Source organism: Akanthomyces muscarius (assembly GCF_028009165.1).
Source record: "Akanthomyces muscarius strain Ve6 chromosome Unknown contig_18, whole genome shotgun sequence".
Taxonomy (NCBI): Eukaryota; Fungi; Ascomycota; class Sordariomycetes; order Hypocreales; family Cordycipitaceae; genus Akanthomyces; species Akanthomyces muscarius.
In genome coordinates, this window is record NW_026611618.1 from 13887 (window position 1) to 38578 (window position 24692).

General features: G+C 51.2%; 8 protein-coding genes across 9 annotated transcripts; 4 read left to right on the plus strand and 4 right to left on the minus strand.

Moving 5' to 3' along the window:
• Positions 1-4941: 4941 nt before the first annotated feature.
• On the plus strand, positions 4942-6319 carry LMH87_008472 (uncharacterized protein; the record flags this gene model as incomplete). Its single annotated transcript, XM_056201642.1, has 2 exons — positions 4942-5546; positions 5599-6319. 2 exons carry the CDS (start codon positions 4942-4944, stop codon positions 6317-6319), a joined length of 1326 nt encoding a protein of 441 aa, XP_056056283.1.
• Positions 6320-8084: 1765 nt separating this feature from the next.
• On the minus strand, positions 8085-8924 carry LMH87_008473 (uncharacterized protein; the record flags this gene model as incomplete). The annotated part of the gene is made up of 1 exon (XM_056201643.1): positions 8085-8924. The coding sequence occupies one exon, from the start codon at positions 8922-8924 to the stop codon at positions 8085-8087; it is 840 nt and encodes a 279-aa protein (XP_056056284.1).
• Positions 8925-9802: 878 nt separating this feature from the next.
• LMH87_008474 (uncharacterized protein) lies at positions 9803-11406 on the minus strand (the record flags this gene model as incomplete). The annotated part of the gene is made up of 2 exons (XM_056201644.1): positions 9803-10813; positions 10867-11406. 2 exons carry the CDS (start codon positions 11404-11406, stop codon positions 9803-9805), a joined length of 1551 nt encoding a protein of 516 aa, XP_056056285.1.
• A 570-nt stretch (positions 11407-11976) lies between these two features.
• LMH87_008475 (uncharacterized protein) lies at positions 11977-13481 on the plus strand (the record flags this gene model as incomplete). The annotated part of the gene is made up of 2 exons (XM_056201645.1): positions 11977-12093; positions 12183-13481. The coding sequence occupies 2 exons, from the start codon at positions 11977-11979 to the stop codon at positions 13479-13481; spliced, it is 1416 nt and encodes a 471-aa protein (XP_056056286.1).
• A 141-nt stretch (positions 13482-13622) lies between these two features.
• On the minus strand, positions 13623-16264 carry LMH87_008476 (uncharacterized protein; the record flags this gene model as incomplete). Its single annotated transcript, XM_056201646.1, has 9 exons — positions 13623-14206; positions 14266-14582; positions 14642-15013; positions 15064-15084; positions 15135-15337; positions 15387-15514; positions 15860-16036; positions 16088-16168; positions 16234-16264. 9 exons carry the CDS (start codon positions 16262-16264, stop codon positions 13623-13625), a joined length of 1914 nt encoding a protein of 637 aa, XP_056056287.1.
• Positions 16265-17642: 1378 nt separating this feature from the next.
• LMH87_008477 (uncharacterized protein) lies at positions 17643-18458 on the minus strand (the record flags this gene model as incomplete). The annotated part of the gene is made up of 1 exon (XM_056201647.1): positions 17643-18458. One exon carries the CDS (start codon positions 18456-18458, stop codon positions 17643-17645), a length of 816 nt encoding a protein of 271 aa, XP_056056288.1.
• A 1446-nt stretch (positions 18459-19904) lies between these two features.
• Positions 19905-22526, plus strand: LMH87_008478 (uncharacterized protein; the record flags this gene model as incomplete). Its single annotated transcript, XM_056201648.1, has 8 exons — positions 19905-20200; positions 20255-20546; positions 20599-20790; positions 20839-21040; positions 21098-21706; positions 21787-21843; positions 22299-22341; positions 22400-22526. The coding sequence occupies 8 exons, from the start codon at positions 19905-19907 to the stop codon at positions 22524-22526; spliced, it is 1818 nt and encodes a 605-aa protein (XP_056056289.1).
• A 188-nt stretch (positions 22527-22714) lies between these two features.
• On the plus strand, positions 22715-23779 carry LMH87_008479 (uncharacterized protein; the record flags this gene model as incomplete). Of its 2 annotated transcripts, none has more annotated exons than XM_056201649.1 (1): positions 22715-23779. In XM_056201649.1, the coding sequence occupies one exon, from the start codon at positions 22715-22717 to the stop codon at positions 23777-23779; it is 1065 nt and encodes a 354-aa protein (XP_056056290.1). The 2 variants fall into 2 exon arrangements, with proteins under 2 accessions (XP_056056290.1, XP_056056291.1); XM_056201650.1 differs by having other exon boundaries at positions 22982-23779.
• Between the last annotated feature and the right edge of the window lie 913 nt (positions 23780-24692).

Sequence of the window (24692 nt, forward strand, 5' to 3'; positions counted from 1 at the left end):
GACCGCGTCCGGGTGGCGCGCTGCGTTGTATAGATCGCGTAGTCGCTCGTAGAAGACCCGGAACGCGTTCCCGGCCCATGTCACTTTGTTCGGCGTCTCGAACAGTGTGTCGAACACATTTCTGCTCCATAGCTGCTCTTTGGGAGCCCGTTTTGCCATCCAGTTTGGTAGGCCCGTAGGGAGGTGTGGTGTGCTGTCCGGCGTCCCTGCGAGCTGCCGAATCTCCCACGCCTCGTCCAGAATATCCAGTATAGTATGCGGGGTGACCATGCGCCCAGTAGGAGTTTGAATGGACTCGAGAGCTGTCGCGAGCGAGTTTGGTCCATTGGGATACTTACGCCGTATTTGGCTGTTCTTTACTTGGTCGTATTCCTCCAATGCCTTACGCCAATACAGCAACAGCTTGCTCAGCATGTGGAGCCCGTATTCTCTTGCCACCTCCTGCGCTGCAATGTGAACCGCCGTTTTTTCGTCCGTTATGGCTATGTGTAAGCTGGCTCGGTCGTGTTCGCGTAGATGTGCTGCTTTGAGCATTAGGTCTTCGATGATGTACGCAGCCGACACGTTACTACACGCAAAAGCCCGGACACTAGACTGGGCTGCCCATTCCGGGTGCAGAGGATTGCGAGGTATGTACAATTGCAGCAGCTTCGGAATGGACAGGTGACCGTGCATCCAATCGAGCTGGTCTAGTCTGAGCCAGAGAAGGCCTAAGTCGCAGACCGTTTCGCGTAGGCCGAGTCCACGTCGTGTGTACTGGACACGCCGTCCATCTTTGATCTGCTTCAACTGCCATTGGTTCTCCCATATCCATTTGTCGGCGAAGTAGTCCCTATCGCTATTTAAGGACGACACGAGCAGTCGCAGGAAAAGCTCGGCGGTATAGAAGCACACGAGTGACCGTGAGCTCCGCTTGGCATGGGAAGATGCCTCGTCTTTCTCGCCGCTGTTAGCGAAAATATAGTCGAGTGGTTTGACAAACCGGCGCGCCATGGTGCAGACAAAGTCATTCACGTCTGCTGTTGGCAACACCCAAAAAGGCTTATGCTCAAGATCTCCCACGGACGTACAAGAGGCACCACCTACAGTTTGGTGGTCTAAAGTCCCGTCCTGCTCCCCTCGGTTAAACTTACCACCATGAAGCATCGTGAGGATGGCGTCAAGCCGAAACGTGATCTCTTTGCGGACGGCGTACCCGTTCGTGGGCGCGTCGTGGTCTGCTACAGCATCAAGATGGCGTTTATTGGCTTCCCACGCCCCCACCAGCTTCCGCCTCTGTGGCGCCCCGGTAATGGCGCTGGCACGGTCATGGCCCGCAGTGAAAACATCTTTCATCATGGTGTCTGTCAGTGCCAGGGCTGCAAGCGAAGGCGCGGCAAAAGGCCGGTAATCACTGGCAATGACAGAGAATCGTTCTTTATCACAGTTGTACGCCTTCGCATGGACGACACCTAGTTTTGGACAGCTGGGGTGGCCAGGGTCGGTTGGTTGGGGCACACGCGCCGCCACACTTCGCACTTTGGCGTCGTAGGTAGCCGCATCACGAAGGTGGTACGTGCGAAAGTACTCGGACTGGAGCCCCATATCTAGCGAAATGTCTCGAAGATCAGCGTGAAATTTCTCTAGACATCGTTTCTTCCACAAAAGTGTGACGGGGACTTCGTCCCGACCCTCTGTGGTGGACGCCGTGGCCAGATCGCGGAGCCCGATATCCAACCAGCAGGACCGGAAGTCGAGGAACATCGGGTTGAGTGCGCGCATCACATTGCTCACAAAAAGGTCCAAGGACTGACCAAGAGTCGGCTGCGCAAAGCTGTTCTTGGTGTCATGGACCTGGAATAACAGTTTGGGGTTCTGGAAGTAGGCAAATGCAGATGCGCCGTTTATGACGGAAATCCTGATTTGAGCGCATCTTGCCTGGAAGGCCTGCCAAAATTCGCCAAGGTACTGCCCTGGAACGGTGTAGCGTAAGTGGGCGGCACGAGAGCTGTCGTCTGCCGACCAGCGGTCCGTCGCTGGTTTCTCCTGATAGGATTTGCACTTGGCATTGGCGATGGCAAATGTGGAAGGCATTTCTTGTCGAAACAAAGCCGGTAGCGTGGACTGGACGGCTGGCAAGATAGCACCGTTCACCAGTTCCTCCTGGCGCGCGAGCGACAGGGTGTAGGGAGACTTGGCGGCACGTTGCTGTCGTGCTCGCTGTGGCTTTACCGGCTTGCCATCGTTGGTGTTGGAAAAAAAGACAAACACGTCCATAGGAATGCCGCCGGCGACGAACGAACCGAGCAGCGTGTGTCGTGTGTGGCCCAGGTCGACGCCATGCGGCGCGATGATCTGATTCCCCGCGATGGACCGCGTATAGGGCGGGTTGAAGGAGAGCCGGAATGAGTTGTTGTCAGGCCGGATGGCGGCGAGGCTTGTGGGGCCGAGCCAAATACTGTCCACATCCCATGCTCTCGTGATGCGCACGTCGTGTATGCGGATGTCGCACTCCGACTTGGACAGCGACAGCGATGCTGGTGGTTGGGCAAGAAGTGACTGCCATTGTCGACCCTCGGTTCGCTCGTGCTGCGGTTCCAGTGCAGGCTCGAGCCTATCTCGGATCCACTGTGTCATTTCCTGTATGGAAAAGCAGTCCCGGTCTACATCAGGCGACTGCTGATGGGGCTCTTGACCTATATGCTCCGTCAGCTCTGCAGATATGTTGGTATGTAGAGGATACATACAAGCGCAGCGACCAGACAGCGTCTCTTGGAATATGCGCAGGTAGGCATCGGATTGACGTGAGAGAAAGGTACGACCGGCGGTAGACTCAGCCGACTCAATGGCGGCAACAATCTCATCAAGAGGATGGGGAGCAACGGATGATGCTGACCCAGCTTCAGTGGGTAGTGCGTGCTGAGGTCCGTCTGGAGAGGACAAAGTCTCGACGCACGGCGTAGAATCGTCCCCAACATACCCCTCCACACTGAGATCCCAACTCTCATCCGACACAAACAAGCCGGACTCATCTCTCGCACTGCATTCTGGCTCAGAATGGTTGTCTTGGTGCTCACCCGCGCAGTCGCTGACCGTCTCGTTCACGTTTTTCGTCTCGTCGGCGGCGGACGGGTGGTCGCGTTCTTCCTCGTCATTCTCTGCGGTGGTACCAAAAAAGGTCTCGCCCGTCGACACAACAATCACCGATCGTACAAGCGTGGCGTCCGCTCCATTAGCTTCCTCTGCAGTGTGCTCATCGCCCGGGTCGGGCGGGTCGGCCGCTGTGGGGAAGGTCGCACTTGTCGATTCGACTGGCGGTTCAATCGGAGCGGGTGACAGGATACGCACTTGACTCTGGGGTGTGTTTGCCTCGTCGATGTGCTCCTGCCAGCGCGTAATGCGCTGCCTGGCCCTGTGTTGCTGGACTCGACGGGTGGAGGAAGATGTTTTGGTCGCCGACAGTGTAGGTGGAGCGTCTTCACCTCGCTTATCCGGGATAGAGACACTGCCAGTAGCAGGCCGTAGAGCAAGGCAAACAGGTGCGCTCTTCACCGTTGTTTTCTCGTGCTCTCTTGAGACTTTCGTTGTTTGGTCTGAGAGGAAGGCGTTCGGCGTAGGGCTCTTGCGCTCACGGAGGTTGTATCGTTGCTCGGGTGCTGTCAGACATGGTGGACTCTGCCTCGTCAAGTCAGTTGTTTCAACGCGGCCCAAAGCAGCACTATGAAGACCATATGTCTCGCATGACTTTTGAAGTTCGTTCTTCGAACGGCTTTGTTGGTCTTGCCGTTGACCATCGTCGGTGTCTGGGACATTGTCTTGTCCGGCATGTGTTGACGCCGCGTTGTCTCTGATCTGCTCTTCAGCATGATCGACTGTGTTTATAATGCTGATGGCAGGTTCTTGCGCCACATCGGCAATGGTTTGGTCTCGTCTTGCTTGTGCAGCGGCTTGTCGTCGACGGAATGACCGCTGTCTCTCCAATTCCCGCCGAAGTTGTTGCTCTTCGGAGGTGAGACTCACTTTTCGCCGCGTCATGACAATCCTTCAAGTCACGTAGTTGGGTACCTGTATACACGTTTTATTTTCCAACTTGGTTATTATTATAGCAAGAGAGGATAGAGATGGCTGTGTTGGGTCCTATTGCAACCGCATCCTTTTATCTAGGGTAGTGCCCCCGGGCGCAGACAGGAAAGAATGTGCGACGACACCACCGCTTGGCCATTGTTGTCTCTTTCCACCCCCTATTCTGCGCCTGTGCACTCGCCGTAAAAAGAACGAGCGGGTGCAGTGTGATAACGCGTCGCAGTTGAACAGATCATCTCTTCTTTGTTTACACATGGCCGTCACAATCACACGAGGCTGAGCTATGGACAAGGGGTCCGACCAAGCATTTCGACCAACGGGAGGTACTGTGGCTTTGACAGGGGTACCGACCATCCATTTCCATGGTCTGCATTGGCTGCCTTGCCCTCGGTGGGGAAAACGCGCTCGCCAGAAGCCGGGATGTGTAACGCTGCGGCCCGTGCCGTATCGCAGCTTGACATCTGCGTCGTCTCGAGTCAGATCTGCTTCTGCTCCATCCTACCGCACGTTAACAGGAAGATGGCATGCGCAATCCGGAATACCACTGATTTGCAGTCTAAAATCTTCGTAGAGCCGACCAAAATGTCCATTACAGCCTGCTGCAGTCAGCTATCAACTTTTAAGAGCGTGCATCTTTACCGCCCGTTCGCTGTTCCCACCTCTTGCTCTTACTCTTGCTAGTCACTTCACTTTTTTTTCTGCCAAGTTTTTTTCTATTTGCTATCTAACTGTCTAACCCGACCCCAAACCGCCCTCTAATCTAACCCTAAGTAACCCTAACCTCCACGAAATGAAAAGTTGCTTACAATATAACATTTGTAGATGGTTACCCTCACTGGCCAAGGATGCAACATGGCATTTCAAGACGCTGCAGCGCTTATGAACTCGCTCACTCGGCGCCTCGACAAGTACGGCGGAAAAATAACAAAAGAGGAAATCGAGGCCGCCTTTTGCGAAACCGAAGCCGCCCGCCAGGAGCATGTCGAGTATTCGAGAAAGACATCCTTTGACATGCAAGAGTCGCAAGCGATGCAGAACAAGATGTTCGTAACGGTGTTCCCGCTGGTGGCTAAGAATATGTCTCTCGATGCGAAGCACGATGTGAGCAGAAGCGTCATGTTCAACACGGCAAAGCTGGAAAAGCTCCCACTGCCCTACCGCCCGCACTTTATACCATTCCAGGACGAGCTGCCGGCAAAGAAAATTGCCAATGGCCTTTGGAATGCCGGTGCAGTCGCGGCGTACGCCGGGCTGTGGGTGGGCGCCAAGGCGCTTTGTACGTCAAACGACGCGCCGGCTTCGTTTCTCAAAACCATTTTTCGTCACCTTACGGGACTGGGGCAGAATTCAGTGCCCGCTTCGGGAAGTGCTACTCCGGCAGCACTGTACACTACCTCTCTGCTCAGCACCATGGCCGTCTACTGGACGCTCGAGAGATACCGGCGGTGCAATAGACAAGCAATGCTTGGCCCTCTAACGAAGCAGTGAGTAACATCGAGCTATCCTGCCAATCACAAAATACTAAACCTTCTCCAGCACGGTATTTTACTCGATGGCCGCAGACGTCGTTGGTGCCTCAGCCGTCGTGCCCGCCTACCTGAGCCTCTCGGCCATTAAGAGCGCAGGTGCTGTGGCTACCATTATGGTTGGACGGCCGGTACGACTGGCTGCCATCAAGTCACTTGTGCCTGCTACTATTGTTAGCTTTGCCATCGCGGCTGTTGCTTTCTGGGTGGCAGCGCCGTCTAAGGGCGGCGTCGAGGCTACATCTCTTTGGAGGCTCGCACCGCTACTCATCGCCCCAGTGACGCAAATCATCTATTCTCAAACCAAGGACGAGCAACTCCTAAAGAATGACAAGAAGGGTTTCCTGGATATTGACAATAGTGACCTACCCGCTCTCAAGTCACTCTACGGGGCACTAACTGGGGCTGCGGCGGCTGCGCACCTGGGTTTTGTAGTAATGCCATGGCTCAATGGCTCGTCCCTACCAACCCTGCCGCTGGACATGTTCAGGAACCGAGAAGTTTTTGTTTTGGCGGGCAGTCTCCTCGGTGGCGCAATTACCAGCATCGTCGGCACGAGACTACAGGGCTACGTGACGACCCGGGGTGCTGTTCGCACAGGATTGCTGTCTTTGCTGGCACTTCCAGTTGTTGGACCTGCAGCTGTCTTTACCGGTGTTCGTTACTGGAAAGAAGTTACCACGGCCAAATTTTGCTTCTGGAAGCCTGAGAAAGACAGTTCTAAGGCATGAGTGGGCGTTAATACTTTTTATTTCTTTTGATTGCAAAGCTTTGATGTATTTCTTTTGTCATATATTGCTAAGTTCATGGGAATAGATTTGGATTTTCAGAGGATAAAGTTGATCCTTTTACAGCAGTGTTATTCATATAGCCACCTTTTACCCTTCATAGAGCCTCATATAACTTCGCTCACGACGTCCACTATAACCAGAGTAGCCACTTCTCCCCGTGCAAAGGCTTTCTCAATATCGTAAGTCAATCTAGCGACCAGTCGACGACGGGACGTTTTGGAAGTGCCCGAGATTCTGGTGAGTGGGAGATCTCGTAAGTTGCGGCTGCCCACGTTTGCTGCCATTCAATCTGTCGCTCGCTCAAGACGCTTTTCCAATCAGGATGGCGGCGAGATGTATGGCCGTTCCCTAAGGCTTAGATAGATGCCTTCTTCCTTGTTTATGGATAATGACTACTTCAGCATCCCGAAATGCCTTGGGGGCGGTGACCCACCTGCAGACCTTCGTAGCGGTGCCAGGGTATTGAGCGTCATTCAAAAAGGAATCCTGATTTAATCTCAACTCTCTTAATCTATTCAAAATTGTACCGAGCCGTCATCTAGCAAATCGAACTTATCAGCCAGTAGCCCACTTTGCCACCTACCCTATACTATCTATCCTATACTCTCTTTTTGAGATACTCATTTTAAGATACTCTTTTTATTAGCTTTTTTCTTTATTATTACTTTCTCTAAATATATTATTAGAAGATTCCTAAGTAAGCTAGCTTAAATAACTTAATTCATAGTTTCTAACCCCTCTCTATTAGTTATATTTTCACTATACTATTAGCTAGTTATTGTAAAGGCACTGGGCTTTGGCCCACCATTGTGACTAAGATGGCACGGGTTAAGCGTCAGCCGGCCGAGCTCAGGGTCAACTTCGCTAAGACCCCGGCTAAACTCCGCACCAACTCCGCACGAAACCTAGACCACTACGAAACGGGAAGGGCTCGCTGTCTTCCCGTTTCTTCTCCTTCTTCTCCTTAAGAGAGTTAATAACAATTGTGACGCCTATTCGCAGACGCCCTAGGGCCAGTCCATAACAGTTATAGATAACTTAGGAATAAGCCCTATTTTAGGAGATTTAGGATATATCTTATATATTAGGGAAATATTTAGTAGGAACGGGGCCTATTATGGACACTATATTATCTAGGATATAGGTGTAACGATGGCTTATTTACTAAGTCACAGTAGGTCTGTTTCTTAGAGAGTAAGTCAGGCTGAAAGCTACAGGGTAGCACGTTGAGCAGTATTGTAAACGGTCGTTAAGAGTAGAACTCTTAATAGTGAAACTATTGCTTAGATTGATCAATAGAGATCTAGACTACCTAGCTACTGGAATACCTCTTCCTTAAGTACTTGTCTACCTCTCTATTGTATTCCCTGGATCACTGGCTCACCCGCTCCTGTGATCCCTTCATGGCTCACTGGCTCACTCGCTCCAGTGATCCAGTGAGGTCACGTGACCACAAGGCCCGATCGGGGAGCCTGCAGGCGCCATGAGGTCGTCCTCTTGGGCCGCTTCCCCGGTCGCCTTGCGTCACTTCCCATCGTTCGTAACAATAGGAGGTGTGTAATTAGACGAAAAGCGGGTATAGGCCCTTTTTTTCCATAGATGCTAACTAAGTAGTACCTAGGGTGTAAATAAGTCCGTGGGATTAAAAGATAATAGTAACGAACAAAGAGGCCCGAAAAGTCTTGCCCTCCATCCATACTATAGCTTATAAGTCTGCTGTGTTGCTAAAGTTAATTGCCGTGACTTCATCGTGGTAGACAATAAGCGTCTTAGTGTCGCCAGCCGAAGAATTGGCCGAATGGCGGTACACACCGTACTGAATCGAGCCGGTGCCCGTCCACGGCGTGCCATCAGGGCTCGCGGTCACATAGGTCTGAAGGTCATTCTTCGTGACAGTGTGTCCCCATTTACATTCTCCGGGCAACTTGAAGTCGAGGGTAAAGTTGCCGGTCTCGTCGCTCTTCCAGAGCACATTGAAGCGAAAATCCATCCACTTGTTCACGTGCGGCGTGACATCCTCGATGATAGTCTCTTTATAGACATTGCCGCCCCAACCAAGCTTGAGATTCTTGCCCACGAGCGCGAGGTGGAGGTCATGGCCGCCGCCGTGGTGTTTGAACTGCCAGACCACGTCCTCGGCAGGCTCTGGGCGGTCTCCTTTGACCGATGGCTCGAGATCCTTGAGCAGCATACTAAAGGTGTACTCGCCGCGCTCGCCGTCTTTGTAGATGGCCCCCGGGAACCCAGCGAATCCAAATTCACTGCGCGGGAAGCCGCCACCGACGTACGCCGGGTCGTCCAGAGTCACCTTGTTCGCAACTGCGAATTCGGTGTTGTGGGCACCGCCAGGCACGATGTAGACGGCGTCCTTGGCTGTGGCCAGGTCCGGTTCGATGCCAGGAACCAAAACTCGCTCGGAGCCTGACGTCGGGTAGCCGGAGCTCACGCTCTGATCTTCGTAGTTGACTTTGAAAACTGCCTCTGCGGACGCGTATGCCGAGAGCGCTGAGAACGTTATCGCAGGAATGATCCGAGTCAGTTTCATAGTGGATGTTGCTCTGAGTGGATTGCCTGAAGTGTCGGTTGGGTAATTTCCAGCTTGAAGTAAGTTGGTCGAACTTAGAGGTCAATTGAGGACTTGAATTGCACAAAATCAATGTCGACGAAACCGTCGCTTTATATATTGTGTGCATGCGAGAGTCAGTCTTGAGGATAAGCTTGTCATTCCAAAAGTAATTACTTTACCAAGTACAGAGTACTTGTCCAAACCACGCTAAAATTGACACTAGGCCAAATCCTTCAAAGATGAACGCGAACTACGTAATTGGAGGACCCCAGGTCCTCCGAGTACGTCGGGTGTATTTTCCCGGCGTTGGCTCAGTTTCCCCGGCATCGGTGCATTTTCCCCGGGCCCGATGAAGTGTCCCCGGAACACGCTACAGAGAAATCCGGAGCAGTCCTGGGGAACACCGTCGTAGTGGGTCCAATCGAGAGGTTGTGGCTGACAAGTCCGGCATCAATCATTCAATTTTGGTTGTAAGTGGTCTTATTGACGAGAACGAGCTAAAGCTGAGAGTAGATGGCGAAGCTAGCCTCTGTCATGACGTTGAGTGCTCGCTGGTGATGCTGGGTGGTGGAGAAGTATTATAAATGTGCTCTTTACGGCAAATACACGATCAAGTACATTAGCCAAGTAAAGCATAAAGGAAGGGGTTTTAAGTACGAGTTGCTTCTATTTCACTTGTATGCTGCTCCTAAAATGGGGGAGCGCAAGGCACAGCCAATAAAGGCGACTAGAGGCTGCAGATGCTAGGAAAGCTATATAATCAAATAACCAAGGCTAGTGCAGATCTTTCGGCCGCTTTTTCGGCTTCGAAGTCGCTGGCAAACAGACCATTTCGATTCAAACAAATATAAACTTATCTACTCCTTAATAGAACAGCTAATCTTTTCTCCCTTGGTCATATCACTACCCCGGACCGCGGCCTCCGGCCCGTCAAAAATTTCAGCAATCTCCTCAAGACTTCTCCCCTTTGTCTCAGGGAGAAAGAAATAAGTGATAATTACTTCTGCGGCGAGAATTGCAACGTACACCATGTAGTAGCGCCACTGAATTGCGTCCATCGCAATAGGGTTGACAAAATTGTTGAAGACACTAGCGGTGTAAGCGCAGAATTGAAAGATCATAGACGTCTTTGCGCGAAGCGAAAACGGAGCAGACTCGATGACATAGACAATGGCAGCGGCACCCAGTGGCTGATATCCGACGTGAAAGAGAAAGATCATCGCAACCACAGCCGAGGCGAGACGTTTGTCTTCAAAGTTGCGCTCCTGGTTGAGCGCGGATGTTATAGTCCAGATGACAAAGACGACAAACATGACAGTTGTTCCAAATAGAATGAGTCCGCGGCGACCTACTCTGTCAATTGACAAGGCACAAGCGAAGGAGCAGCAGACCTTGAAGATAGCGATGAGGGCATTGATCAGCAGTTGCGTTTTCGGAGCCGTGATGTGGACGGAATCGAGCACGCGAGGCAGGTAGTACGCCGTGAGACCATTGCCAGACCACTGGGTGGCATAACCAACAAAGATGAGAATGAGCAGGCGGCGTCTGTTGCCAGGCGTTCGCACAAACTCACTCCACTTCATTGCCTTTTGCTGCTTCTCCTGTGCGAGAGCGAGTTCGATTTCTGCCACTTGAACCCGCACCAGGAGCGAGTTGTGGTCTCCATCTGCATGGTACTTTGCGAGCATATCAATGGCCTCGCTAGTTCGGTTCTGGTAGATCAACCAGCGTGGCGACTCTGGAGCAAAGAAACTGAGGACCAGCTGAATGAGAGACGGGACAACCTGCAACAGACTGGGCAAACGCCAACTCCACTCGCTCTGAATCTTGAAAGTGCCATATGTAACCCAGGCCGCAATTAGATAACCCTATTCAGTTGGTATTTTGGTAGTCAAAGATTACAAAGGTGATGAGAACTTACCACAGGCCACTGGGTCATATACAGAGACACCAACTTTCCACGATGCGATGGGTAAGCGCACTCCATCATCAGCTGAGGAGACGCAACGGCAACAAGGCCACCGCCAAAACCGATGAAGAACCGGCCAACGACAAACATGGAATAATTGACAGCAGCAGTCTGCAAACTAGAGCCGACGATGATAATGGAGGTGCCGATGATAATGGGGTAGCGTCTTCCAATCCTTTCGCAGAGAAGAGACGAGAAGGGGAGGGCAATCAAAACACCAAAGACGATGCCATTGACCATGGCACCAAGTTTTCCACCGCTTGGGGATCCGAAGTACTTTTCCCATTGAGGCAAGGCCTGCATACCGTTGAGCATGCTCCCATCATAACCCGTTGCAGTCTGCCCGAGAAAGGCACACAGCAAGAGAAAGTTTAGCTGCAGAAGCCTGGGATAGCGGATCCAAATCTTCTCCAGTCTGGGTGTAGCATCCTTGAGTGTCAACCCTTCAATGCTTTCAGGGACACCCGCGACAGGTTTCTTTTCAGTATCCATGATTTTCGTTGGGCGAGTAAGTTGTTTTGTGAGAGTGTAGTGTAGTCCGCTGTCCACGGCTCGTTGAAAGAGGGCAGCTTGACGTCTTTTGTAGTTTGGAGTTAGTACAACAGGTGCTCGGAAATACAAGAGTACACTGTGAGCTAGTCGTGCCCAGACCGAGTCGTTGGGGTCGGGGTAGCAGCTTTCGTTTGGGAAGCACTAATTCTAGGACGCCACGAACTATCCGGGGACTACTTGTCAGTTCTTTCGTGCGCCGATAACCCCATGGGGAGTGTTAGTGCAAGCACTGAAAAGTCACAGTCTAGCGATGTGGTGGAAATTGTGGAAGGGTGGCTGTATGCCCCCCGCCCCCCAACCTTCCCCGGAATCCGGGGAAGGTGTCGGCCGCCCGGAGGCCGATCGGCCGGCATTCTGGATTGGAGTGGAACAACTGCGGCCAGGCACTACTAGTGTGCGGCTACCTCTGCCCGACTATATGAAGTCGACAAGGTTACAGAAATGATCAATTCGATTTTTTGCCAGGATAAGCTCGTTTTTTTGGATTAGAACGAGCGTTAGTTTTTCAAAATGCTGCAAAAGCTCACAGAGTGTCACCGGCCGCTGCAGGTAGGTCTCAGGGAGCTCTTCAGCGAAAATACGGTCGCCAAGATTATTCGGACTGCGTCACAGGAGCTCCATAAAAACGTAAGTAAAAGCCTACATCTTTTTTATGATTTCTTGCGTGGATTTCTATATCTGCAAGAGTTCTGCTGCTAAAAGATGATGCCTTAAAGGATCCTCCAACGCGCTATCCGGAAACTGTCCCACAGTCTGGCCACGAAATGGGAAACTACCAGTCTCGTATAATTGATTTCTGGACAAGCGGCTTTCTTCCCGGAAGTGTTTACTCGTTGTTGGAGAGAGCGATCAAATACCCGCAGTCGCTGGAGCTGAACGGCCACATCGCTGTCTCCAACCTGCGGAATGTTCTCCAACAGTTGGGCCGCAGCTGGTCGCAGCCGCTGCGAAGCCAAGCACTAAGGACCGACACACACGATTTGGGTTTCATGATTATGCCACATATGAGACCGCGATGGGAACTCTTCCACGACACCCAGGCACTCGAGGCGATCATTTCAGCAGCAGAGGGTCTGTACTCTAGGTTTCTCCCTGTTGTCGGTGCGGTCCGATCTTGGGACGACCTTGACTGGCTGACAGACATGGCCGTCGCATCGAAAGATAATGACTTTTTAGTCATCATTGACTCCATGTGTAACATGGAGCTCTTGTTCTACGCAAGCGCGCAATCAGGACAGACTCGATTTGCCGCCGCTGCCGTGCAGCATTCGCGGACTTTGCTCACATCGCACCTAAGAGCCGAAATTCATACCAGGCCAGGGTACGACAGGACACTTTACAGCACCAATCACCTCGTCAACTTTTGTCCTCACACTGGAGCCATCAAACAGACGAACACAGCCCAAGGCTACAGCAAAAGCTCCACTTGGTCACGCGGTCAAGCCTGGGCGATTCTTGGATATGCCCAGGCCTACCAGTATTCCAAGGAACCCGAATTCCTCGACGCTGCCTGTGGACTATCAGAGTACTTCATGCTGAGACTAGAAAACGCTCAGGCAAGCGTTGCGCGCGAGATTGAGGGCGGCGGAACGCAGGGTAGATATGTGCCGCTTTGGGATTTTGATGCGCCCGTGGACTCGCAGTTTCCGCTGCGTGATTCCTCGGCGGGCATGATTGCGGCCAACGGCATGCTGATCCTCTCAATGACCTTAAACGGGCTGGGTAAATCGTCGCTGGCAACTAGGTATCTGGAAGCTGCGATGGCAATTGTCAAGGATACCATCAGCTTTTCGCTCGCGAAGGAAAAGGCTTGCATCGCAGAGAACTGCAGCGCGTCTCTTGAGATCGTGGATTCTGAGCCTGATAACCATTTTGACGCCATTCTCAAGCACGCTACTGTCTGTAACAACCCGTCCAGCAGCTCGAAGAGTAGGTCATGGAACCAGGGACTAGTATATGGTGATTACTACTTTGTCGAATTCGGGACAAGTCTTTTACGGTACGGATTAACGTAGAACAAACTTTTTTGCGCTTATTTATTTTATATACTCATAAAATAGCTGCATATACAATCTGATTTGACTAACTTGAGCCGTTCGTCATTCCCATGCGACAAGTGTTTATGCGCTAGCATTTCCAGGCAAGGTCACGATGATTTAGGAATATTCTAGATCCAAGAATGATATAACTCGATCCATATCCATAAACGCTGCATCCCCCAACTCTTCAAGTATACCAGAGAGACTATCTTCGGTCAATGGACCACATTCCATCGGCGGAGGAGGCTTCGTGAAGTTTGATGATGACTTTGGACGAGCAGTTGGTTCCGCTCTATCTTTGTTCTCGACAGAGTTGCTCGTGGGACATGCAGGAGAAGGCAAGTTCAGTAACGGTGTATGCTCCGCCCTATTGCCTTGAAGGAAATTTTGTTTTCGCTTAGATGTGTCGCCAAAGGACAATGATGCATCTCCTAATCTCTGAGCAGGGAAACATGCCGCGGCGCCCTGACTTTGTCTTGTACTTTGTTTATGCGCACCGCCAAAAGAGTCGAACAAATGGATCTTGGAGTCTGGGTTTTCTTTAAGTTGGTTATGGACTTGGCGTAGCTGATCTGCAAATAATTTTGCGAGGGAAGGGCCACGTTGGCTAGAATTGTGGCAGCGTCGAGCAGCTTCGTCCAAGGCTTCTACCAGCACCCAGAAGTTGGAGTCCAATTTTGGGCCGTAGTACTGGGAATGCACTGAGTAAAGTTGCATTAGCCGTGGTCCGAGTATTTCGAGCTTGAGTGCGATGACTCACCAAGAAGCGCCCTTCCGCTTATGCAGAGACAGAAGCAGAACTGCGGTGAAAGGGGCATAAGCTGAGACGAGGAAGCAAGATACTTCCTAGCAATATTCGCGATTTCCCCTGCTGCCAGTCGGCAGGTTTCCGCACTGAAGAAAGTTGGCAGCTTAACATTCACCAATTGCTCCTCTGGGTAGCCGATACGTTGATGGAGGAGAATCGTGGAAGTGTTGTGCGTGATGTGGGCGAGCGTCATGTTGGGATCCAACCTGCCGGTTTCCTCCGGCGGAACCTCAGGATCTTTCCACTTTGTTGGGAGAAACATTTTCCAACTAGTTCTTCATGTCAGACCGATGGTGCTCTCGACCAATTTCCGAGGTTTTCTACTCACTGAACCAGACGCATGTCAAGCTCTTTGAAGCGGGTAAGCCAGCTGGACAGTTCCTCGCGGTTCCTAAAATCAACCTTTTGCCGTAGAAAATACAGATCAACTCGGGTGAGTGATTCTAGAGCCTCAATATAATATGCAAAAGCCCCAACTGTATCCAAATTTATGCCCTCGGCGCAGTCCGTGCTCACCGTGGTAGACTGCTCGGGACTTGGATAGTGCTGAGGCAGAAAGGCGATTGAGCTGTCAATTTTTCCAGTCGACTTATCCCAGATGCCGAGGTATGGCGAAACTGCGAAATTTTCGGTGTTCCATAGCGTACCACACAATGGTAGACGACGCCAAGTATTGTCTCCTGTCAGAGCAACCCGATATCTTTTGAGTGTTAATTCAATAGCCTTTTGTGAACATACTAGGTTACTGACCCGGCTGTGGCGGAGCATATTCTTTCCGTAATGTCAGTAGTGGGTATGTAGGAGGATAGTGGCCAACCTACCGGTCCAATATGAAAACATTCCAAAACACTCGACGCCGCTCTTCTTCTTCAACCCAGTCTTTCGACAGGGGCAAAAGATACGGACTTAATAAGGCTGTATGGGCTTCTTGCTCTCGCTCCTCAACGCTTAGTTGTAGGTATTCGATACTCCTCGTGAGCGAGCCAATAATGGGCCAAGCTTTGGCATGTTCGCCGTTTACAAGCTGCAATCTCATCAGCTTCGAGCCCATCATGCATATCCAGGAGACTAACAAGGGTAAAGGCAACGACAATGAGTGACTGCAGGCTCTCAACGGAGACGGTAGTGTTGGATGCAAGGATAACTTTGGTCATCGCATATTCGATTGTCTCCTCGAGCTCCGTTTCCGAGAATATCTTTTCTGCCCGATTCAGTATTCGCAAGGCACCGACTGCCATTGCGTGCGCTAGGAGTGGAAGGGTGCTCCCAGGCTTTCGCGCTAGAAGTTTACGCCTAAAGGCATTCTCCTGGACCATTGGTATCCAGCGGCCAACGTGTTGGAAAAACGCGTCTACCAATAGGCTGAGGATCCTGCCCTCTAAGAACTCAAAATGGATATTTTGCGACTGTTCATGTGACCGCCCAATTGATGAATGTTCCGGCGCAAGGTTTCCAGGGAGGCAACGTGGCTCAACTCTCGCTCGTTTTCGCGCAGGCTCTAGAGATGTGCTGTCGGCTGGCGACAACATTGCTGTTACGAAGTTACCAATATTTGAACTGAGATTCTGAATTTGCGTAGAAAGACCACGCAAATCTGCGCTCATCTCTGGGGTTTGGGCAGTATTTAGTGCTGCTTTGCCTTGAACTGACTGGCAGGCAGGAGAAACGTCGAGGGATCGTTTTTTCGAATTTTCTTCGTCATGCAACTTTTGTTCGAGCTCCTCTGAAACATGTGTTAACGTTTCACTCGCGAAAGCGCATCTATCTCTCTTACCAATACGACGAGTGAGCCGGTCAACAATTCCGCTTCTCATCCCTGGTTTATTCTTGTGCTGTATATATTCGCATGATACATCTGCGCATGAAGCCCCGTACTTTAGTATTCGTCACGGTATACAAATACACTAGCTTACAACCTACCAAGCCGTTTGCAATTTGCGCACACTGGCATTTGTCGCGAGCATTTTAGCTTCCTCTGCTTACAGCCGTTACACGACGGCAGATTCATGTCGGTTGGTGGGAAACTGGTCGCCATTATGGTTGTCTCGTCATGCATAGGGCTGGCGATAAGCGTGAATGGCTCCGTTGCTGAGTCCCTGTCTCTTCTTGGATGAATTTGCATTAAGAAGCTTTTCAAGATTTCAAATTGTCGTCACGAAAGTAGTTTACCCCATGGGCAGACACCAGCCCCACACTTCAGGCCTCGCAAGGAAGGTAGTGAGTGTCACGACTCAGTTGTCCCGCAATTCCTATCAGCTGAAGGGGGCCACGGCTTTTGGTGGCGTCAGGCGCTCTGCTCTACAGCCACTCCCAGGCCGGGTTATGTGTCGGCCGGCCGTTTGTCCGGTGCAAGCAACACTGTAGCCTCGCCACCATGTCATGAAAACTTGGCTAATAAGTCGATCCCTTGCCTGCAGCTACTGTCGCCTGTTTGCCGCATCTACTTACAGAACTTGCAACAATGACTGGCATGCTGGGCCTCAGCGCTATGCCTTACTCCGTACGCGCAGTCCCCTGCTAGAAGGTGCATTTTTTTTTTGGCGCTCAAAGCACGCAGCTTTTGGTAAAGCCAGCCAGCCTGAATTGTGTGTGGTTGACGATGTGCGCCTCTAGAGACAATATTCACGCCCGACCCAGCCATTCGACGCCACCAGCTGGACGGCGGTCACTAACGTCGTACAACAGGCCGCTCCACCCATGAAGGTCCAAGCCGGTGTCTAATGCTCAAAACTACAAACTACGAATACTTCCATATACTCAGGCATGCAATAGCGAGGCCCGACAACAACAGAATATGCCTGCTGGCAGGCCACCTCTCCAAACTCTGCCAGCCGTCGCAGCATAGACAACTTTACGCAAAGGATCGTCAACCCAGAGGGTTCCGGTCCGCGACCGGTCCGCTCCCCTCTTTTCCTACCCACCATGTTGCATTCTGGGCCCGGAAAGGGTTCCGCCTGGAGCTACCCTAGATGCCTCACATATTTGAAACGCCCCGGAGCTAAGGAGCTTCGGCTCATTTGGTCTTTTGAAACGATACAGAGAAGATTAGTATGGCCCCTGCACTGAGGATGACACGAAATCTCAAAGAGAAGCTACCAGTTTTTACATTAATCCGTAGAAGGCTCGATAGCACGTCCAAAAGCCTACACTAAGGCGCAGACTGACGTAATAGTCATATCAAATCAAAGCCCCGGAGCCAGGCCACCATGTGTAGGAATTATATAAAAGCAGCGTATTATTCTTATTCTACTATAAAATACCATTTATTTGTAACTTCACTCCTTGCTATTATAGCGTATACACGTTCTAATCGCGTTTTTAGTATTATATCAAAAGGGGCCTGTACCAGTTCTGTACGCGCTTCCCGTTTCGGCGCCATCAATGTCTTGCTTGGTTTGCTCGTACTTAGGAATTTTGTGTAGGTTGAAGCCAATAACCTCAACAATAAGGCAGATGACGAATTCCATAATCACGCCCGTGACAAGGTAGACCCAGATGCTGGGGTTGGTGTCACTCAGAATGACTACGCAGCCGTAGATGAGACGCACAATTGTAAAGGCAATGGCAAGGCTCACAGCGGGCAATAGGCGCGTCTCACCAGCGGGGATGCGGTCCTTGTGGATAAAGGCGAGACCAAGCTGGCCAGCAGCAATAACAACGACAACAATCATAAGCGCCATGCCCACCTTACTCATCGTGTTGTAGTGCACGATGACGGACGTTCCGTCAGTCGTATAGTCCGAAAGCGTGCCGCCGACAATGACCAGCACCACAGCTACAAGCATCAGCAGCTGCACGAGGCGAGTAACAAGCGGATGTAGGACAATAGAGCCACCGCGGTTGATCCAGTCGAAGGTACGGCTGAGAAGGCCGACGAGCATCAGAATCAGAGGGCCGAGACCGACACCGTTGGTAACGGCCCAGCCAGTGTAGAGGCTCTGGTTGGTGGCATCGCTTAGCGTGGCCAAGAGCATGGAAGAGCCGATGAGGCGTGCGAGAGCGAGGATGACGAGGAAGCGAAATCCGGCAGCACGGCTAACGCCGTGCTTGACGCACAGGTAGATGCCGCCGACGAGGTAAAATGCATAGACGACGATTTCGGCCATGGCAATGTGGTCTTGCTTGTTCATGGAACGAGTGACCATGTTGATGCTGCTGCGCCAAAGCGTCTTGAAACAAGTTTTGAGGTGGTGTGGTTGTCGACTGTTACTTAGTTCGCTAAAAGGCGAAAGCAATAGCCAGAGGGTAATAGTGGAAAAAAGTACAAATGGGCATAAGTGAGTAGGAAATACAACTGAGGATCAAGGGGAAATAAAGACGCTGATGACGATAATGGTTTCAAGTAGATTCTTGGCAGATGAAGAAAACGTCTATATATACTTTTCTCTTGAGTTCGAAAAAAAATGATCGTCTTGACGTTTTCCAAAAATAGAGGCTTACATTCACAACATTTATATTCGGCTTGCATGCCGAGGGGAAATTGTGGCTATGTAGCTGGACTTGGATAGGCCATCAGTGACATTGGCCTGATACCACACGGCTTCAAGAAGTTTGTCGCCTTGTCAAGTCAGCCCTTTGGCAAGCCTGGTAGATATCCTCTGTTAAGGGTCGCCACACTAAACGAACTGGCGCCGATCCTCACCTTGTCTGACAACGGAGTGGTGCTGCCCGTCGAGTGGCCTTCCATTTTGGGTCACCGCCGAACAGGCACAACGGGCAATCGCTGAACTGGAAGCGCCATCACCCTCGCGCCTGGGACGCCGGTAACGTAGCTGTTATCCACACACAGGCAAACTTGCTGCCGTGCGCCGATTAGGCCCGCGGATCGACCTTTGGACCTATATCCACCGGCAATGACGCTGTTGAACGGCGGTTGCGATGGTCGTGCATGGCGATGTAAGGCTGTTTGTCGACTGTCCTTCCAGAAGCGGCCAAACGGCATCCATCCACTATGCAGGTTTCAGAGAGCCGGTACTTGGATTGGTGCTCGTGCTCCAACTGGCGTTCTTGGCTTGTTCTATCCCATGTTTTTTTCCTCTCGTTCGGTGCTTTACACTTATTGCACCAAGCGTCAATGTTGGAGAGCAGGTGCTGGTTTAAGAGCACTAGAAGTATCAGATGTGTCTAAAACAAAAGAGAAAGGGGCCTTGGCCTCTATTGGGCATCCAGCGTACAAGTGCCGACTTTGACACCTGTGCGAGCTTGACATAAGAAGCATCTCGGCTACTCAGAAAGAACTAGGTCTGACGGACGCCACTGTCACCACATAGACCCACGCGGTAATGGGCTTCAGGGGATATACAAGGAAAATGAAACCGCACCGTGAACACAGAAGCAGAATATATATTTGCGCCATTGTCCAGTAGCTCATCATTGCACGAAGCCATTAATGATCCTGGCAGATTAAGTGGACGGGCGTGTTGATCCTCGAGTTTGTGGAAATAGCCCCGGCAGCCCGCGAGGCGCAGCCAGCGTACATACACCAGGACCCGGGGTGGATAAACAACAGCTTAGTATTTAAAAGGTAGAAAATCCGTCCACCGTATCTGTCCCTCAAAAACAAAGACCATTTTCGTACTCTTCAACTAATCATGGTTGTTCCGAAGAAACTTTGGCCCCTCTGGATGGCCTCTGCGGCGGCGGCGGCCGCTTCACCCTCTGTTACTGTCGACGCAGGAACCATTCTCGGTGGACAGTGTGGCAGTGGAAATTCCGTCTTTTACAAGGCAATTCCCTATGCGGATCCTCCTGTCCGAGGTTTGCGATTTGAGGCCCCTAAAGCCTACGGCAAGTATCCTGGCGGTAGGCTGAACGCAACTGCCCCGGCTCCCGCTTGCATTCAGTTTGGGGATACATTCAAGGCCCTGGGAAAGACATCGGAGGATTGGTGAGTAATTAGCTCTTCAAGGATCTAAGTCCATTTTCTAATAACCCTCGTCAGTCTATATTTGGATATTTGGACGCCTGCCGATGCCACCGAGGACTCGAAGCTCCCCGTCAAGGTCTTCGTCTTTGGTGGATCCAACATCGAGGGCGGCATCAGCGATACTCTGTACGACGGCTGCAACACCGCGGACGATGGAGCTATTCTGGTATCTATCAACTACAGACTTGGTCCACTTGGTTTCATGGCTCTTGAGAGTGCAGGAATCCACGGCAACCAAGGTATCCAAGACTTGCTTCTTGGATTGAAGTGGGTTAAGAACAGTATTTCTGCCTTTGGTGGCGACTCGGTATGTGAATCAGTCCAGATGAAAAAAACATATATGCATATTGACGTGGCAGGACAAAATTGTTCTTTTTGGTCAATCGGCCGGCGCCACCGATGCATACATCATCTCTGCTCTGCCTGACGCCCCCTCGCTCATCAACAGCGCCATCGCCGAGTCGGTCGCTCTTCCATCGCTAGCGTCCAACTCCAGCGTGCAAACCACTTCTGTCTCCTATGCCAAAAGCCTCAAGTGCGATGTGCGAGACGTAAGTAGAATGTGGCATTGTCATGTACAGAGGCTTATAATCGCGCAGAAAAAATGTTTGCAAGGGAAGAGCACCATCGATCTCCGGAGCGTGTACTTTAGCGACGAGTATTTGAAGACCGGACTTGGGGCTGCCGATGTTACCATCCCTTCTGTTAATTCTCACAAGTTCTGGCCCTATGTGGACGGCACTGTCATCCCAGAGGCTCCCTCGGCGGTCGGTGCCAAAGTCCCCGCAATATTCGGGTACAGTATGTATTTCTGGAACCATTGACTCGAGAAGCTCTAGTTAACATTTTACTTCCCAGACCAAAGAGAAGGCATGATGGATACCCTCACTAAGTACAACAGCACCGAAGCCGCTGCATCTGCCACCCCAGCTGCGTACACTAAGTTTTTGAAGGACAACTTCGGCCCGGCGGCTGCCATAATTGAAAAGTACTATGACCTGTCTCTCTTCCAGTCTACACCCCTTCCCGTCATTGCCGCCATCTCCACCGTGGCCACCGACGCAGAGTACAAGTGTCCAGCATACGCGAGCGCCGCGCAGACGGTGCGCAACAACGTGCCCGCCTGGGTATACGAGTTTACCCACAACTCAACCTGCGTGTGGCTCGACACTATGCCCCAAGCTTTTATTGACGTCTTTGGTGCTGCGCATACGGCTGAACTTCCCTACGTCTTTGGCAACCTCCACTTTGACTTTGCCGATAAGAACTCAAGCTGCACTGGCACGTCTGACGAGTGGAGTCTCAGTAAGGAGATGATGGGATTGTGGACGGCGATGGCTGAAAAAGGAAACCCTTCAACGAACGACATACACTGGCCTGAATTCCGAGCCACGACGAATGGTTCCGATGTACAGGGCATGGTCTTTGGCAATTTCAGCAGACCTGGCGCAATTGACTTCTCAGTTTGTGAGCTTTGGGCAAAGATCGATGCCTTGCTGGGCAGCACCAATGTAACAGCTTCGGCGCCGTCTGGTGGCGCAATACAGCCCACAAGCTCACGAACTGGTCGGCCAACGTCTCTAGCCTCGGCGCCTGTCGTAGTGGTGAGTTTCCTGCTAGCCGGATTGACTTTGGTTATCTAGACACATCTCGCGAATTCGCTTCATCATTTCACTTTCAGCTATGTCTAGACATGTATGAATACTATAAAAATTGTTCCTTGGCCTGATTCGCTTTTGGGATGTTCGCTCTGCTTCACGATGGCATTCTTCGCCGACAGAGAGCTTTTAGTGATCGGGAAATTGTGAATAAAACAGCCTATGCGTACACGCACGCCCTATTAAATCAATTTCTAGCGCCTTTGAGTTCCCAAAATGATCGGCAGGAGGGTGGCTGGGCTACTATTTCAGTGGACCCTGCAATAGCAATAGTCACTAAATATACCGGGTACGACGGCGCAGCGCTGACGGGGACAACTTCAACTTCTTTACAATCTCAATCAGAATATGGCGAACGGGCACTCGACTCCCAGTTTGTCTCAAAACGTGTACAATCCCAGATCGTCGCGAAATTGTGCTATATGCCGGAGATATAGGCGTCGTGTACGCCTTCTGGCTCTTCTCTTTGATCTCGCACTAGCTGCTAATTTGCGTTAACTAGTGCGACCGGCAACGGCCAAGCTGCGGGCAATGTCTCCGACTGCACGGTTCTTGTCCAGGATATCGGGATGAATGGGAACTCGTTTTCCGCGATCAAACGAAACAAACGGTCGAAAAGCACAAAGTGAAATCGGCCAAAGTCGTGGCCGGGACCTTGTTGGCTCCGAACCGCATGAACACTAGCGTTGAAGAGATGGGTGTGAATTATTTCTTGCGACACTTCGTCAATGGCGGGAATCCGCATTCGCGCGGATGTCTGAATTACATCCCAATCAACTATTCGCCAAATGCAGAGAGTCCTATACTTCTTAAAAGCATGGCAGCTGTCGGTCTGATGGCTCTCGCTAAATCGACGAGCCACTTTGAACTAGCTGGCTCGGCGCAAAGAAAATACGTTGAAGCAGTTCACATGGTCAACTCTGCGTTGGAGTCGCCGACGGAATCTCTGGAGGACAGTACTCTCATGGCGGTCATATCTCTGGGAGTATTTGAAGAAATTTCTGATTACAAGTCTTGGGTAATACATGTCCAAGGCGCGGCCGCTCTGTTAGTTGCACGTGGTAAAGAGCAGTTTTCTAGCCCGATGGCCCTGAAGCTCTTCAACCAAGTCCGAACAGACTTGATAACTGCCTGTGTTAATGAAAACAATCCAGTTCCTGAAGACGTTTTGGCATTGCAAGATGAGGGTAAAGGACACCAAGATGTCTCGAGCTCGTTCTGGCAAATTGGCTTGGTCGGTGCTCGATGTGCCAAACTACTGACCAATTTCAAAGGCTACAATATTGAAATTGTGTCCGACCTTCTATACGAAGCAAATACGTTGGAGCAAGAGTTTGGGATTTTTGGGCAGCTTTTGAGCCTGGAGGAGCCATATTCAACAATCCAGGACACTGCCGGACGGCCAGATCTCATCTGTCATGGCCGGATTGGTGTCTACGAAGATATGTGGGCAATACGAATTTGGAACAACTGGCGAAATCTGTTAATGATCGTATGCCGAGTAAAGTTGTTTTTGCTAAATGAGATACTCATGAACGCCCTTGCCCCGGACAACGTTGGGCAGACAAAACTGCAATTGCGAGACACCATGCAGTTGCTCGCGCAGCTAGGGGAAGGCATCCTAGCTACACTACCCCAGGCAATGAAGTTCCAGGTCACAACGTATGAAGATCAGACGTGGAATGACGGCGCCTCTGGTCTCAGCAGCGTGGCCAGTGCCTACTTACTAGCTGGGCGCCTTTCAGTGGTCGGTCAAAGCGAAGCTACAAATGGCGAGACTCGGCAATGGATTATTCAAAGACTCACAGATATTAGCAAGAGCGCACGAATTCCCACTGCATTGAAGATCATTGAGGCTATAAAGGGAGTGGACGTTCAATAATAAATGCACATGACCTATTTATTTAAGCTGTCGTATCACCTTATCTATTCACTCTCCCACTTAATATTTACTATGTTATTCCCTGAATGATCATAAATGTGACTCCCATTTCTCTTCTTGAGAGCCGACCGACTCGAAATGCTCTGAGGGCGCTTGTCGGACGCATGTGAAACCCAGTGAACTATAGATGCCTCGCGCCGCACTCAAATTGCTCTGCGTTACCAGTATAACTTTCTTAAACCCTTTTTCGCGCGCAAAGTCTACGCACATTTGCGACAGCATCTTCCCAAGTCCCAGCCCTCTTGCCTCCGGTTCGACTAAAAGCACGCGGATCTTCGATGTTTCTCGCGCATCTGCCTTACACACCACGACGCTTCCTTGGAACCGGCCGTCCTTCTCCGCAATCCAGCACATCTCCAGTTCGGGATCGTAATTAGCGATAAAGGAAGCCATAATTTGGGCCACCCAGCCTTCGAACTGTGTTCCCCAGCCGCACAGTTGTGAATACAGCACTCCGTGTCGGTGAACGATGTAGACGATATCGCCTGGGCCATGTGTTCGGAACAGGGCCTCGGCCATGACTGTCAAGTTCTGCGGTAGGTAGTGGTGTGAAATGGCGACAAAGCGCCTAGTGAAGCTCAAATTTGGGTCTTACTGCGAGGATTTGCGCTACTGTCTCAAGACTCTGGTCCGGTTCGGGCTTCTTATAACCACATTGACGTACTTTTTATGGTGATGTATTCTCAATGTGCCAGGCGCGCCCTTCCAAGCCCGTTACATGTCGATGTGGGGATTGTGGCCAGTGGTGGCCCCTTAGTTGAGCGCTGTAAAGAAGGCTATGGAAACGCAGTTTTGGTCGGGCAAACATAAGCAAGATACGCATGCGATTGAATGTGTGGCTCATATTGCGTAG